The 18,220-nt window shown below is 42.5% G+C and overlaps 1 protein-coding gene across 1 annotated transcript in view; it reads right to left on the bottom strand.

The window, feature by feature from the left end:
* Positions 1-6,289: 6,289 nt before the first annotated feature.
* The window catches only part of LOC124596071 (dehydrogenase/reductase SDR family member 11-like), a 35,470-nt gene continuing 23,539 nt past the window's right edge, over positions 6,290-18,220 (bottom strand). The window contains exons 5-6 of the mRNA XM_047135056.1: positions 17,801-17,947; positions 6,290-6,469 (exon numbers count right to left, since the gene is read on the bottom strand). Coding sequence (XP_046991012.1) covers positions 6,428-6,469; positions 17,801-17,947 — 189 coding nt within the window. The 3' untranslated portion in view covers positions 6,290-6,427. The remainder of the gene's footprint in view (positions 6,470-17,800; positions 17,948-18,220) is intronic.

Below are 18,220 nucleotides of genomic sequence, written 5' to 3'. Positions count from 1 at the left end.
TCACTACGCTGTTGGAATTAAAAAATGTACAGTTTCTGTTAATATTTGAATTTGAACGACTGAACACAGACAAATGCGTTTTCTGTGTCTTAACAGGAGGGGAACAGAGAGAGGTGAGGACATACACGGAAGTTAATTAATTTGGACAGAATGACCGCCACCCTTCCACTCTTAAAAGCCGCAATGGATCAGACCGCCATCACAAGCGTCGAACCAGCCAAATAACCTCTAAATTGCTGGTGTGTTTTCCAAAGCTTTTACACTCACGGAAACCACTTTGCAGGGCAGGAGATAACCGACGGTCAAAATCAGGCTCGGCGCCTTTACAGGAGCCTATTCGTTCTCTCGTGTACCATTCTGAACTCCGAACGTCTCTCGCCCTCCACGTACCACACACTCACTTCTTATTTCGTGGCTTTTGTCCCCATCGATGGCACCACCGGCGTACCTCCAGAGTTATCCAGATAAAGACTGCCAGCGAGGGGCGAATCGATAGAAGCCGAGCCCGCTCATCTCACGTGTAAGCATTGTACTACACGCATCAAAAAAGTTGTGTATAAGACCGGTTCCCAGAACTCCTGAAGATAGACGTTGACTGCGGATATTGTATCTCAGTCACAGTAACGTTAACTGTTCAGAGGTGTCACCAAACCCGCCCAAAGATGTAAACAACCATGCATGAGCAGCGCCTTTTAGACAGAGCGGGTCCAACAGCCAACCAGTTCCAGTCATTCCACCAGGAAGGAGGTACATTGCTAGTGTTGTCTGTAGTTCAACCATGCCTAGACGGTCAGTACCGCGGTTCGATCGCGTCCGCATTGTTACTTTGTATCAGGAAGGGCTCTCAACAAGGGAAGCGTCCAGGCGTCTCGGAGTGAACCAAAGTGATGTTGCTCGGACATGGAGGAGATACAGAGAGACAGGAACTGTCGATGACATGCCTCGCTCAGGCCGCCCAGGGGCTACTACTGCAGTCGATGACCGCTACCTGCGGATTACAGCTCGGAGGAACCCTGACAGCAACGCCACGATGTTGAATAATGCTTTTCGTGCAGCCACAGGACGTCGTGTTACGACTCAAACTGTGCGCAGTAGGATGCATGATGCGCAACTTCACTCCCGACGTTCATGGCAAGGGCCATCTTTGCAACCACAACACCATGCAACGCGATACATATGGGCTCAACAACATGCCGAATGGACCGCTCAGGATTGGCATCATGTTCTGTTCACTGATGAGTGTCGTACATGCCTCCAACCAGACAATCGTCGGAGACGCTTTTGGAGGCAACCCAGTCAGGCTGAACGCCTTAGACACCCTGTCCAGCGTGTGCAGCAAGATGGAGGTTCCCTGCTGTTTTTGGGTGGCATTATGTGGGGCCGACGTAGGCCGCTGGTGGTCATGGAAGGCGCCGTAACGGCTGTACGATACGTGAATACCATCCTCCGGCCGATAGTGCAACCATATCGGCAGCATATTGGCGAGGCATTCGTCATCATGGACGACAATTCGCGTCCCCATCGTGCATATCTTGTGAATGACTTCCTTCAGGATAACGACTACAGTGGCCAGCAAGTTTTCCAGACATGAATCCTATCGAACATGCCTGGGAATGATTGAAAAGGGCTGTTTATGGATGACGTGAGCCACTAACCACTCTCAGGTATCTTGCCGAGTCGCCGTTGAGGAGTGGGACAATCTGGTCCAACAGTGCCTTGATGAACTTGTGGATAGTATGCTATGACGAATACAGGCATGCATCAATGCAAGAGGACGTGCTTCTATGTATTAGAGGTACCGGTGTGTACAGCAATCTGTAGGTCTCGCTGTATGGTGGTACAACATGCATTTTAACTAAATGACGTTTAAACAGCTGCCATTAATTATGAACACACTGTCACTTAATAGACAGCAAAGGTACAGAATTTCATAACAATTAACAGTCACTGAACAGTCAGCTACAGTCAGCCGAAATTCACAGATTAGATTTTAAGCACATGACTTTTAAGCAACTAATCTAGCACGAAAGGACATTTTTAACTTATTTGTAAAACGACTCGACAGCCCTCTCATATGCAAACAAAATCACAATTACAAAACTTCACCACACCCATCAGAAACAGAATATTATTCTGTTTTCCTGGCTGTTTACAAGTACTTGCATTTGCATTCGCTATTCACACATGTCACGTTCAGAAAGGTATTTTCTAGTTAATGTGTTCACAAAGTTTTATTTTATTAGAAATAATGTTTTATCTTCGTACTATCAAGCTAGGATCCTTATTGTTTACACTTTTGCGCTTTTGTTCAAAATGGTTCAAATGGTTCTGAGCACTACGGGACTTAACATCGGAGGTCATCAGTCCCCTAGAACTTTAAACTACTTAAACCTAACATCACACACATCCATGCCCGAGGCAGGATTCGAACCTGCGACCGTAGTGGTCGCGCGGTTCCAGACTGAAGCGCCTAGAACCGCTAGGCCACACCGGCCGGCTGCACTTTTGTCATCTTACCTTAAGATGTAGTGTAAGTCCGCTCCAGACGCTAAAATTAGTTTACACTCACTAACGCCACAGCCCCAGCTATATGCTGTACACGCTTTGTATCTCTCCGTGTATCCTCAGCGCCCTACACCTCGTTTTACTTTCGGCGAATGGTGATATCTTCACTTCTGCCAATGATTTCTAAACAAGTGAATTATTTTTTCGCAAAGTAAATGTATTTATACACTGTTGTCTATTTCTCAGACTAAAACTGATGTGAAGCTATATGTAATACATACCACAATCTAAACACCTGCGACCTTAGTTCTTGCTAAGGCTACCTTCGTATTTCGTGAAAAACCTTTAAAAAACATATGATCTTTCAGCATTCGAACATGTGATCTCTTTTACCGCTGTCGAACGCGCTTCCCGTTGCGGCACGGAACGCCTGACGGATGTAGTAACTCTTCTGTGTATCTTCTACACAGGAAATCAGCACCAACTTTTGCCAAGAATAATTTGTGCTTTCGGTCGTAGGTCGTGACTGGTAGTCGATAATCTGGATATAATATACAGACCCATTTGCAAAAGTTCTACAATTCCTTAGTTTTGAGCGACTTTAATGATGTTACAGAGAGCCGGGAAAAGAACGTTTGTCGTTGCACATATCGCCGCTCTAAATGAGAGGAGCTTAAACGTATCAGCTTTCGAAAGGCTTCAACTATCAGTGTTCACAAAATTCCTTTCTATTGTTAATTAAAAGCTGTAATAGCGTTTTCCATCACTAAACAGCTAAGCTGTTCGCAGAAAAAGTACGTAAAAACCTCGTAATTTCAGCCAACACACCTTAACAGACTTACAGCTTCGTTTTAATATTCGCGCAAAGAAAATAGACATTCGGCGCGATGGCTGCAGGGAGCGACTGTAAATGGGAAATGCCTTTACGGTCGCTCCAATCAGCCACTGCGCCAAGTGTAAACTTTGTCTGTGCGCATAGTACATTTAGCCTGCGACGTCTCCGGACCACCAGCCAGTAACAGAGCGTTTTCGATCACGTGACCAGATCTCAATATGTAATGATCTTAAGGCTTTAATTACATAAAAATAACAGATAAAAATGTGTGTTAAATCTTATGGGACTCAACTGCTAAGGTCATCAGTATCTAAGTTTACACATTACTTAACCTAAATTATCCTAAGGACAAACACACACACCCATGCCCGGGGGAGGACTCGAACCTCCGCCGGAACCAGCCGCACAGTCCATGACTGCAGCGCGCTAGACCGCTCAGCTAATCCCGCGTGGCGAATAACAGATATTTTGTGAGAATATTGACGATAAATGCCATTTATATGTTATAATGAATTGGGATAACAACAACCCGAACCATATTTTTTACATATGAAAATAGCCTATAATGTACTTTTGGTGTGTAGCTAATGGCTGGTGGCACATAATTAGTGACAGCGGTTTAAATGTCATTTTTCTAAAGTCTGCTCACTCAGTTTTACTGTTGATTGTTTTTAAAATTCGTTTGACTTTAATAAAGGCAACTTATGTAGTGAAGATAATGAACGTTAAGAAGTTATGTGGGGACCCCAGTCCTTTCATTAGGGTGACCTGATCCCAAAGCTTCCCACCAGTATTCCTAGTTATCAATATCCATTTTGCTTGAGGTAAATTATTAAACATAGTTGCTCTCTTTACTGCCACACGCACTATGGTCTCCCGCTAATGACTTCTTGGCCATGAAGATGCTGCTATGCCCCACGCATTAACTTCAGTCTGTTCGGAAAACTGTCTCCAGAGCCACAAACATTCAACTATGCCCCTTTATTTATTTATTCGTCCTTAGACCATTCAACACAACAGTATCAGACTTGTCAGGTAAATTACATAAATAGCATATACTAAACATATACTATGTAGGATAGGATTAGATGAGGATGTGCCGCAGCCCACTCCTGCTCAATGCGAATCCCATGCATTAACAAGGGCTTAGCCACTTCACTCGGCACATGATTATGAAAGTAAAATACGTGTACATAGTTTACAAGTAGATTACAAAATAGTCAAGTTGAGTTGTACTAAAACCTAAATCGTTTGTCAATTTCAGGTATCTGGCCTCCCTTACGGATGAACACTCAATGGAAAAATTACACGATTCACACTCCACAACAAAAACAAAGCAAAATAATGAAATAAAGACTATACCTGCCTAAACATTTCATCTGACAACCATACAAGAGTAAGGGGAAGAAAAAGTCATTCATTATATCCAGCAACGGTGTATTTGTCAAAGCATTGCAAAGAAGGCGAGAGGTGCTGGAAAAAAAATCTGCTGCTTTTTAGATAACATTACCCCTTTCCCTACCTGGTGTGACAAAATTCTGCCGGTTAAGAGTGCCAAGAGGAAATCTTTACCTGACATGTGACAGGATACATCTGCTGAAAAACGGAATTTCTGTGAGCAAGAACTAACTGAATAGCTGATGTGCTCGTCTGTCTGTGCGATTGCAACAGGAATAGTGTTAATTTTTTCCTTATCTTCTGGTGCTGCTTTTACAGATTTGTATTGCAGTAAACATTATGCGCTTTGATCTACGTCCTTGTACTTTCTCAAAATAAGGTTTCTGTTTCTCCAATAAATGACACAGAAAAACCAGAGTGTTTCAGCATGACTAGCATTTTTCATTCACAGTCTCTCGCTAAAATATTCAACAAATGTGAATTCTGTACACTATGAGGACTTGATGTAACAATGCTTCCGGTTACTTTACGGGTTTCCGAACTTCGCATCAAGAGTAATGAATGATCTACGCCATAGGCCAAACATGGAATCCACCGTCCAGTTTCATAAACTGATATTGTACAGGCAGATGGAAGTAGCACACACGGTAGTAGGGAGACGTTCGCGATTTAGAAATTGTTCAGAAAGGAAGATAGATTAGTGTTTAGTTTCTAATTGGTGACGAAGACAGTCGTTAGAGACAAAGCACGGGCTTGTATTGGCGGCGGTTGGAAAAAGAAATCGACCGTATCCTATCTGAAGCAATCAGTTCGGCATTGTGAATTTACATGTGAAGAAGTATTTCTGGGGGCATTTGTCCAAATTTTAGTCGTTTACAGAAGTGAAACGTGGATAGCAAAAAAATGGTCAAATGGCTCTGAGCACTATGGGACTTAACTGCTGAGGTCATCAGTCCCCTAGAACTTAGAACTACTTAAACCTAACTAACCTAAGGACATCACACACATCTATGCCCGAGGCAGGCCTAGAACCGCTCGGCCACTCCGTCCGGTCCATGCATCATAACAAAGTGGTCACACCAGAAGAGAAGCTTTTGAAACGTGATGCTGCAGAAGAATGTTGAAGATGAGGTGGGATGATCGAATAAGTAATGAGGAGATACTGATTCAAAGTGGGGACATCTGCTGCGATATCTGCAAAATCGGACATCTTCTGTGCAGCGCTGTTATCGCTCGCCCTCCATACGGTCCCGCCTTGGCCTCAGTCGATTTTCATCTGTTTCCGAAACTTTACAAACACTTTGATGATAACTAAGCGTTGAAAGCAGACGTGAGGCTGTGGCACCGTCAACAGTGTCAAACATCCTACAGTGACAGTACCAACAAACTGCTCTGTCGTCGCTGGTTGACTATGTTGAGGAATAAATATGTAGACACGAAGAATAAAGATAAAGAATGTTAATAAATTTCGTTTTATTTATAAAGGGTTTCAGACAAAAAAATTCAGAGGGATTACTTTTCAGCATGCCCTCGTATTAAAACTCTATGAAGTTTTTACACAACTGTTTTTATTAACAACTTGATGATAGAAACACAGTGCAACAGTTGCTTACAGGAGTTAGTAAAAATCAATTATTTTCGTGAAGACGACTGCAGTGCTGTGTGCAGTTTATTGTAATGAAAAAAAGATTACAAATCACTTCCCACAGAACGAATGATGATATCATGCACCTGTAACATAAGAAGTTGATTAGTAAAATTTTAAGCTGGACACAGAAACACACACACACACACACACACACACACACACACATATATATATATATATATATATATATATATATATATATATATATATATATATATATATATATATACTGTCGACATTTCGTACTGGATACTGGTTTCCCACTGCAAAAGTTTTCAGCAGCTATTGCGCATAAATTAAGAAATACACTTCATCTGGTGTCTCATTCCTTAGGGTGTCTGGTCAGTATCTTTCTGGTCAATATCTTTGGTGCTACAGAGCATTCTGAATGTCAAGTGTTAAGGGGAGTAGGACGTCAAACGGGCCGACTTGGAGCAGGAGAGGCACCACAGGACATTTTAATTTCCACTGTCTATACTTTTACAAGTAAATTCATAAAACTTTGTCAGCATGACCAGGAAGGATTCAGGATTCACACTCGTAGCAGCGGAAGATCAAAAACATAACAAAATAATTTTTTACACGTGAAATTTCATCATTTTTTCACTTACTATTGGCTGCATTTGTTGCTATAGGTGCACTTTTCTTCGTAAGTAAGAGAGACTCTTCGATAAATTATGCACTGCATACAAACCATACTTACAGGTGTCTGAAACTCTAGAATCTATTTCATTTATGAAAAAATGAATGAGCTGTTACGTTTTAAACTTTATGTTTATAAAAAAAAAATCCAATTTTGTAGTTAATTATCTTAATTTTTACGTCATTTTTAATAGATTTGGAAAATTCTAAAGTTTCATACACCTGTAAGTATGGTTTGTATGCTGTGCAAAATTCATCAAAGAACCTCTCTTACTTGTGAAGAAAAATGTACCTATAGCAACAAATGTTGCCAATAGTAAGTGAATAAATGATGAAATTTCGTATCTAAAAAAAATTATTTTGTTACGTTTTTGCACTTCCACTGCTATGAGTGTGAATCCTGAATCCTTCCTGGTCATGCTGACAAAGTTTTATGAATTTATTTGTAAAAGTATAGACAGTAGAAAATAAAATGTCCTGTGCTGCCTCTCCTGCTCCAAGTCGGCCCGTTTGACATCCTACCCCCCTTAAACTAGACAGCTACGAGAGATGTGGCGGTCAAACTACGAGGCCACGTGTGTACTACTGGATAGCCATACCTTTATTTTTTCTGATTGCGGTCCCAATATTGTGCAGTTGGATTAACAGTTAATTGTGAAAAATAATTTATTGTAAGAAGAGTGCATGGTCCTGCTGGCTCTCAGAAGTAAAGCCTATTTTCCTCCGGAGTGAATGGAAACCAAGGCAAGCAAACGAGCATTCACAGACAATTCGCGCGTGTTCAATACCATTCGCTTGTGTCTGCGAACAACTGTTTACATTAGAGGTAAGAGAACAGGATATAACTAGAATAGCCTATTAACGCTGCGTTATTGCATTTTGGCACGCAGGATACGTCGCTACACATAACCACGACGCACAACTTTGGTGTTCAGACAGGATTATTTTGCATGGCGTCTGACAGTTTTTTGACGAAGTAAGCAAAAAGGCGCAGGAAAAGATGAATTTGAAAAAAATGGTTCATATGGCTCCGAGCACTATGGGACTTAACTTCTGAGGTCATCAGTCCCCTAGAACTTAGAACTACTTAAACCTAACTAACCTAATGACATCACACGCATCCATGGCCGAGGCAGGATTCGAACCTGCGACCGTAGCGGCCGCACGGTTCCAGACTATAACGCCTAGAACCGCTCGGCCACTCCGGCCGGCCTCGGAATTTGAAACTGAAAGTAAATATACGACCTGTCACATAGGCCACTTGATAAAATCTGCTGTATAGTTTGTTAGAGGGCAGATAGCATGATCCTGAGTAAACCATTTTTATTTATCATAAAAAATCTCTGACATAACAATGATACATGAGTCATATAATTACAGATTAGATTAGAATAGGTTTTTGTTCCATAGATCCATGCTGAGGAGATCTTCGTGGATGTGGAACATGTCAAGGATACCAAGGATATGAGCAAAGAGAACCATCAGGAATTATGCTTATTTTTTAATTTTAATCAGCGTTATAGGTACGACGGTCAGTCAGAAAGTAATGCCTCGTATGTTTTTTTTCTCCTTCAATAAAGTTTGTTAAGCGAAAAATTTGAATTTGGTGCTGTTCTACAAAGCTTCTTCTCCAATCCCCTTTCTGCGTCGACAGATGCCAGTACTGCAGTCGCTTGCAAAACGGGCGATATCCATGTTTGTATTAAAAAAGCATTCTATGGTAGAGTTCTTAAATGCAGAAGGTGAAACGCCCATTCCCATTCATGAAAGACAGAAAAATGTTTACAGTGAAGCAACATTGGATCAGCACTGTTAGATGATGCGTTCGTAACTGTAATTATGGTGAAGGGCAAACACCATTTGGCTGACGAAACACGAACCGGCAGGCAGCGGCAGCGAATCGATGACATCATTCATGGTGACTGCCGCGTGACTGCAGATGATTTCTCTGTAAAAGCAGTGTGATGATGATCATTCAACAACTGGGATACTGAAAGGTTTGTGCAACTTCGGCACAGAGAAAGCTAACCGACCAAAATAAAGAGACAAAAAAAAACAATTACCTCCCGACTCTTGCAGCTCTTTCGTTTGGAGGGAAAGGAGTTTGAAGAAAAAATATTGAGCGTAGACGAAACGTGTTCGTTATCGTGAACCAGAATCAACGAGGCAGTCAGTGGAATGGCATCACAGAAACTCACACAAGAAGAAAAGTTCAGAATTGGGCGATCGGTAGGCAAAGTTATGGGATGAAGAGGATGTGATTATGATTGATTTTTTGGAGCAGTGAATCACAATAAATTCTATCCAATCATTGTGACCTTGAAACAGCCTAAAGAACGTCTTCAGCGAGTTCGGCCAAAAAAAGCTATGCCGGATATTCTTCTTTTGCATTACAATGCAAAACCACACACCAGTCGTAACGCTACTGAAGAGATTGTGTAAACTGGATGGGAAATCTTGCCTCATTTCGCATACAACTTTGACCTGGCTCTATCAAACTACCGTGACTTCGGGCTGCTAAAAGAAACTCATCGTGGTATTCACGTTGAAGATGAGGAAGGTCTGAAAATGTCCGTGCGTCAATGGTTTTTGGAGCAGGACCGTGAGTTTTACCACACTGGAATACATACCCTTGTTAAAAGATGGACTAAAACTATGCCGGCCGGAGTGGCCGTGCGGTTCTAGGCGCTACAGTCTTGAGCCGAGCGACCGCTACGGTCGCAGGTTCGAATCCTGCCTCGGGCATGGATGTGTGTGATGTCCTTAGGTTTAAGTAGTTCTAAGTTCTAGGGGACTGATGACCTCAGATGTTAAGTCCCATAGTGCTCAGAGCCATTTGAACCATTTGATGGAAATGGACGGAGATTATACTCAAAATTCATAAACTAATAATCAGTATTGCGGTTTTCAATCTAAGTTGTTCTATTTGAAATTAATGACAAATAAAAAAGGGAGGCATTACTTTTTGACTGACCCTCGTACATACTCGTACTTGTTTACTTTCAATGAAATTTATTGTTCCTTTCTTTCTTAACGAAAATAAACACAAAGTTCGTGCTTGTTCACTTCGTTCCCGCCTGATGTCGGTATCTAATGAATTTATCGTCTTCCTCACATCAAGAGATGGTGACAGTTATTCGGCTTGGTACTGATTGACAGGGTTGTTGGATGTCTTTCTGAGGGGTATCGCGCCAGGTTCTGTCCAGCTGGCGCGTTAGATCGTCAAAATTCGGAGATGGTTGGAGGGCTCTAACCATTATGCTCCAAATGTTCTCAGTTGGGGAGAGATCCGGTGACCTTGCTGGCCAAGGTAGGATTTGGCAAGCACGAAGACAATCAGTAGAAATTCTCGCCATGTACGGCTAGGCACCTCTTGCTGAAATGTAAAGCCACACAGGTCTTCGACCTGGAATTTCACTGAAGTAGAGTAGCCCTCAGTGATGAATATCGCTTCGAATTTAGCTCCGATAACCAGCTAAGACATATCTGGATACGCCCTGGACATTAGTGGCATACCAACTTGACTGTCGCCCGTCATACGGTCCGACAACCAGGAGTGATGGTCTAAGGTGCCATTTATTTTCATAGCAGGGCGGCTTTGGTTGCCATCCGCGGCAACCTTGCAGCACAGCGGTATGTCGGCGATGGCTGGTTGGTTGGTTGGTTTGTGAGATTAAAGGGACCAGACTGCTGCGGTCATCTCGACGATGGTCTACGCCCCATTTTGTTGCCCTTCATGGCAAGCCATTCTGTGCATATATTTCAGCAAGATAATGGTCACTCGCACACAGCGTGAGTTTCTACAGCTTGTTTTCGTGCATGTCAAACCCTACCTTGATTAGCAAGGTCGCCCGATCTCTTCTCAATTAAGAAAGTTTGGAGCATTACTGGTACGGCCTTCCAATCAACTCGGGATTTTGACGACCTAACTCGCCAATTCGACACAATTCGGCACGGTATTCGTCAGGAGGACATCCAAAAACTGTATCATACCAATGCCTTATTTGTATAAGGGCCAGAGGTGAGATAACGCGTTATCGACTTGCTCACATTGTGAAGCGCTCTCTCTTGAACAAATGATCCAATTTTTCTAAAATTGTAATCGTTTATCTGTACATGTGCATCACGTCTATCGATTTCTATTCCATTTGGATAATTTCTGAGTGTGGGCCACATTTTTTTTTTTTCGTGGAGTTTATTTCTTTTCCTTGGGCATTTGTGCTGTGGATCTACAAGAAGCACCTACGACATCTATATTTTTTTAATATCAACGTTGCATTCTATTCAGACTAAACCATCCCTCATGAAACTCATGTCAACAACGTAAGTGATCAATGCAGCACACGAAAGCTTTCTATACCGCCAGCGCCGAAGCAGATAGCATGATCCCGAGTAAATGACCATTAAACAGTGGAATACGATCGAACACTGGCAAATGCGAACCGAATACGATCGAACGCTGTTCTCTCGCGCTCACCTACCGTTTACACCAGAGAGAATACTCGTTCGCTGATGCTCGTTCACTTGTGTTCGCTCCTGTGTAAACTAAGTTTAAGACGACTGTGTATAATAAGCGGTTGTTTCTGAGTGACGAGTCGTAGAATTACGAAATCGAATCAGGCACAGTATCAGATGCTAAGGACGATCAGACGGGCAATTTTGAAAATGACGATAGTATTTTTTTCTCTCTTCACTTGACTTCACAATCCCGCAATATTTTTAAAGTGACAACGCGAGCGTAACTTCATCATATTATGCTGTTCTCAAGTGACAGCTCACTATGAAGAACATCAATGTATAATTCTTCCTTTAAAGGCATCGTGTCAACTATGCTCACCCGTTTAATGTGTCAGGTGTAACACTTGGTGCATGAGCAGTGCCTGTTGAGAGTTCAGTATGACATGCAGGGCTTTAGGGGTGTAAGTGCAGATATTGTGAGTGTTGATACTTCAATATGTACCCACTTCGGTGTCTTGTTTTTTTCTCTGTGTGTAACAGTCTTGCCGCAAACGCGTCACGTAACTTACTACCGGATGTTTTCTGTACGGTCGTAAGTGCATCACTAAATGGGCTCGACCTATCGGTATAGACTAACCATTTAGCGTCCATACATCCACGCTTCAACACCTACCCAGCTGCCCAGGGGAAAATAAGCATTAATGGCTTGTTCTTGCCACAAGTACTTGCAGGTACTAATCAGCCTAAGAAAAATACTATTGCTAATATCCATAATTATTAGCCTGTAAATCTAGCAAACACTGATGTTTTGTCGTTCAGTACACTGTCCCCAATCAGCAATAAAAATATCTGCACTTATACCCCTAACATCCCGTACAAGGTATGTCCAACCGAAAAGGAAAACTTAATTGTAACGGCGTTGTATGTAGTCCCATTGGGTGAATGTGTTTGCAGAGAGATTGTTTTGTGGTATTGCTAGTGGCACAAGCGGATTTAACGGCTTCGCAGCAATTTCCTCATTTCTGGAGAGTTATTTCCGCACTTCGTTGAGTGATGGATGGCACCCAGTCAGCACAAAGAATGATTATCCAATTTCTTTGCACAAAAGGAAAGCATGCTTCACAAATTTATTGCAAGATGGAAGAGGTATACGGATAGCAGTGACTCGTGCGGTGCACAGTATTCCGAGGGTGTCAGCGTTATGAGGCAGCATGTGTTGTGTAGAAGACCCTCTGGCTCCTTCAGAAATTTCGATGGGAGGTCATGGAAGATCCTCCTTACAGCCTGATCTCCCTATATGACTTGCATATCTTTGGCATGATCAGATGCACACCTGTGACGAGGAAGTGCCGGACACAGTGGACAACTGTATCCGCCAGCAATACATTGTTATGTACATTGAAGCCATCGAGTCCCTTCCTTCGCGTTGGGATCGATATATCAATTCCAATGACAGTTATGTATAATTGTACTGTTCCACATGATCTGTAGTTATAATATTGTTATTAAAATTTCTTTACTCGTAACTGTAGTCACCTTTTCATTTGCGCACACCTTGTAAATTACATAAAGTGCTACGTTCTTTTACATAGAAGACAAAGAATCTTATCACTCATCAGTAAATATTCCCGAATTCGAAACCAGAACAGCTGTTAGCATGAGTGACATAAAAGTAGGTATCTTAGGTGTTGCTAAACAACTAAAATCACTTAAGAAAGGCAAGTTTTCCGGTCCAGACGGTATACAAACAGGTTACTTTCAGAGAACGCAGACACAATAGAGCCTTTCTTAGCAATCATATACAACAGCTCACTTGACGAGAGGTCTGTTCCTAAAGACTGGAAAGTTGCACAGGTCACGCCAGTATTCAAGAAAGGAAATAGGAGTAACCCATTGAATTGCAGACCCATATCACTGACCTCAATTTGCACTGAGATTTTGGAACATATACTAGAATAGAAGATTATAAATCACCTTGAAGAAAATGACTTATTGATACATAACCAACACGGATTCAGAAAATACCGTTCTTGTGCAACGCAGTTAGCTCTTTATACCCATGAAGTGATGAGTGCTGTCTACAAGGGATCTCAGATCGATTCCATATTTCTAGATTTCCAGAAAGCTCTTGATACCGTACCTCACAAGTGACTATTAATCAAATTGCATGCATATGGAGTATCGTCTCAGTTGTGTGGCTGGATTTGTGATTTCATCTCAGAGAGGTCACAGTTCGTAGTGATTGACGGTAAATCATCGAGTAGAACAGAAGTGATATCTGACGTTCCGCAAGGTAGTGTCATAGGCCCTCTGCTGTTCCTGACTTACATAAGTGATCTAGGTGATAATCTGAGCAGCCCCATTAGATTGTTTGCAGATGACGCTGTAATTTACCGTCTAGTAAAATCATCAGATGATCAATTCCAATTAGAAAATGATCTAGAGAGAATTTCTGTATGGTACCAAAAGTGGCGATTGGCACTAAACAAAGAAAAGTGCGAGGTCATCCACATGGGTACTAAAAGGAATCCGATAAATTTTGGGTATACGATAAATCGTACAAATCTAAGGGCTGTCAATTAGACTAAATACTTAGGAATTACAATTACAAGCAACTTAAATTGGAAAAACCACATAGATAATATTGTGGGGAAGGCGAAACAAAGACTGTGCTTTCTTGGCAGAACACTTAGAAGATGCGACAAACCCACTACAGAGACAGGCTATATTACACTTGTCCATCCTCTGCTGGAATATTTCTGTGTGGTGTGGGAGCCTTATCAGGTAGGCCTGACGGAGGACATCGAGAAAGTGCAAAGAAGGGCGGCAGCTCGTTCCGTGTTATCGCGCAATAGGGGTGAGAGTGTAACTGATATGATACGCGAGTTGGGGTGGCAGTCACTGAAACAAAGGCTGTTTTCTTTGCGGCAAGATCTGTTTACGAAATTTCAATCACCAACTTTCTCTTCCGAATGCGAAAATATGTTGTTGACACCCACCTACGTAGGTAGAAATGATCATCATAATAAAATAAGAGAAATCAGAGCTCGAACGGTAAGATTTAGGTGTTCCTTTTTCCCACGCGCCATTCGAGAGTGGAATGGCAGAGAAGTAGTATGATAATGGTTCGATGAACCCTCTGCCAGGCACTTAAGTGTGTATTGCAGAGTAAGCATGTGAGTGTAGATGTAGGTGTAGATCTGAAAAATACTTAAGATGGTTAATACGAGAATGGTACCCTGTTGAAAGGACCGATTATGCACTGAACCACTTCATAGTGAACTGCCACCAGAAATATACAACAGTAGAAGTCACTGTTATGAGGAAATATAATTAATAACGGCCGTGACGAATAACACTGCCGCCCCTAAAGCATCGACAACTCTTTAATTTCGAGGAGTGATGATCTTAGAAATTTTGTTAATATTATCCACAAGTTAGCAGGAGAAAAGGTCTGAACAACCTTGGAGGAATGACTCATTTGCTATTCACGGAGAAGAAAACTTTCGTGTTTTGATTAAGCTGTTTCATACTTTGGTACTGTTTAAGAAACGAAAATCTACCATTGTTCTAGATCGTACTAATTACAATGCCGTGCAGTGGTTCTGGATGTGGCAACCAAGGTAAAATCGCGTTACTGTCAGCGAAATAACATACTCTGATAAGCCAAAACATTATGTTCACTATGCTATATTGCAGTGCCTGTGTTGATTCAAAGTACTGTGCGATGTCGTTCAGTCATCAAGAGATCCACAGTTCTGTGCGAGTATAGGATGTAGACAAAGCGGTGACGTAGGGAATTCTCGATCTGTACGGGGAGCTAATGATAATGCTAAAAAGAGAAAAAGAAACCCCGCTCGGAAACAAATTTTCAATATCACCAATACATGATCACTGCCCACGTCCGCCCCGATAGCTGAGTGGTCAGCATGACGGATAGCCGTCCTACGGGCCCGGGTTCGATTCCCGGCCGGGTCGGGGATTTTTCCGCTCAGGGATTGGGTGTTGTGTTGTCATCATCATCATTTCATCCCCATCCAGCGCGCAGGTCGCCCAAGGTGGCGTCGACTGTAATAAGACCTGCACCAAGGCGGCCGGACCTGCCCCTTAAGCGGCCTCCCGGCCAATGACGCCAAACGCTCTTTTCCATTTTTTTATCATCACTGCCCACCACGAGCGTTGCGGAAACGAGAGGCTATAAAGAAAGTATACAATAGGGTCAGAAACAAATGGAGATTATTCTAGCAACGGTCGATACAGGCCGCAACTGGGGCAACATACTGACATAAACCACTTTCTCAAAGGGCAGAAGGTTATGGGCCAACGACTGGGAACGAGCATATCGGAGACGGAGAAGCTGGTCGGCTGTTCGGCTCCTACTGTCGCGAGCATCTACGGGAAGTGGTCTGAGGACAGTGAAACCACGAAGAAGCGACGAGGTGTTAAGACATCCACAGCTCATCACAGAATATCGTCAATTACAATATTGTAGTGGACACAGGATCATTGCGATTCGGCCGTGGATCAATGAAAACGTGTCACCTGGTCTTGTTAGAGCAGCCTGATATTCGTGTCGGGATTTGCCGTCATGGAGGCGAACAGCTACTCGAAACGTGTACCGTGCCACAGACACAGGCCGGTGGGCGCATTGTTACTTTATGGCGACATTCACCTGACCATCCATGGGACCTGTGGTAGCAGTCGAAGGCACCGTAACAACTGTCGACTACACGAACATAATTGGAGATCACCTGCATCCCTTCACGTTTGATGTCTTCCCCAACGACAATTGGATAACTGTCCACGTCACAAGTCCAGAATCTTACAACACTGGTTTGAAGAGCACGATAGTCAACGCTGATGTCTTGCTCTCTTCTGCACCCGGTGGAACACGTCTGGGACGTTATCGGGAGCCAGCTCCGCGCCCACAACCTACCGGCCCATAATTTACAGGAACTGCGTGACCTGTGCGAAGACATCTCTTGCCACATACCTCCGGAAACGTCCCAAGTTGGACTTGTCGAGTCCATGCCACGGAGAATCACTGTTGTATTGCTTTCTTAACATGTATCAACACGTTATAAAACAGGTGCTCTTCATGTTTTGACTCGTCCGTGTAGGTGTAGAGGGCTACTCGTTTTCCTGGATTTGTTTCGTCCTGTTGGGTTTCTTCTCGTGCTATGGGTTCTTTCACTGCTTTTAAAAGGACAGCGTAAGATGTACTCGCCCGCAAAATCTGTTTCTGGCGCCATGCATGCCTGAAAGTGCGAATAAATATTTTTCCAAAAATATATTAATTTAGTTGAAGATCAACTATTTCGCTGTTATATACCCCTACTTACTGATGAGTTGAGTCGGTTCCTGCAGAGCTTTTTCCGTACGCAGTGTGTGCGAATGTGTTAAGCCCATTCATTTTGTTCTTCAGGACAGATAATCACGAAATTCATTTAGGTATCCATGTACTGAAGCTATTTGTTCTGGAAACATACATTCCGCAGTTACACTATGTTACTACTACTTGTTTCGAACTCGTTCCACCACTTTCAAGCAATCACCGACAAGCTGAGATCGGCCATCATCGCTTGTCACAGCCGAACTAAAACTGCATTGGAGCTGTGATGGCATTAATATCTATTGTTGTGCTTATGTAAATAAGAAGTGAGAGGCGTATTCCCAGTAGGTGAAAGTTTTTAAAAGTGTGCCGTGATATTTACAACGTAGTTACGTAAGACATAAAATAAAAGTTAAATAACAGATATGTAACGAATTTCGCACTGGGAGTATTTTGTACTTGTAGTAGTCTACGTTACATGGAAAGCGCAGAAGGCAAATAAATCCAGGAGTGTCGTCTAAAGTATAACAAACGATTCCTTTCTTTTCCTAATGTAATAGTAGCACTAAGAATATGTGAATGAAAGTGAAATTCACTACACGGTGGCATTCCCTATGAGGCGGGGCACCAAGAATCACGGATGTATCCACGACACGCCTTTAAAGCCGTTTGTGGTGTATAACACCAGAGAAAATGGTGATGCCTCTCAAAAATTTGATAGTGTGCTTCTAGTGTGATAGATATTTGGATGTGGATTATCTATTACATTTAACAATCACTATTATGTTTACTTTCCTTTGTCTGAATTCTTATCCTCTGTATGTAGAATCACTTTACTCCCTTTGCTCAATCTGTTTGGCCGCCGAAACTAATCGTCATTTGTACACGGCAGAGTACGCACATTTTATTGCGAGCAACCATTGCGTCTATAGCTGAGATACACGACCTCAAGAAATCCATCGAAGTGAAGAAACCAGCTCACCTGGACACGGGGATGCTGCGACAACATGTAGACCACAGCTTCTGCTATGTCCTCGGATTCCATCCACGGTGTCTTCTCTCGAACTTCGGGGGTATACTTTGGAAGGAAGTCGTGGATCTCTGTCCTCACGTAACCCGGAGATATTTGCTGTGAACGGTAAATAGTAACACACCATTTAAGAAGAGCATTGCCTGAGCAAAGACGATAGGGACATTAATATTTTAAATGAAGCAACACTTTTCTTAACATGAAATTAATGAGTCTGTGCGAAGTGCAAGTTGTATCGTAAGGGCAAGGGTCGCTTGTTATCATTTTGCAGAATGATACATAAAGATTGTATCTGAATCATACCTCATATAGTTTACATCAGAACCCCAACAAGTAACGTGTACAAACATATATTTTTGTTTCATAGAAAAG

Source organism: Schistocerca americana, chromosome 2 (genome assembly GCF_021461395.2).
Source record: "Schistocerca americana isolate TAMUIC-IGC-003095 chromosome 2, iqSchAmer2.1, whole genome shotgun sequence".
NCBI classification, from domain to species: domain Eukaryota; kingdom Metazoa; phylum Arthropoda; class Insecta; order Orthoptera; family Acrididae; genus Schistocerca; species Schistocerca americana.
Note: the sequence above shows the minus strand (reverse complement) of the source record. Positions and strands in the feature narration are given on the sequence as shown.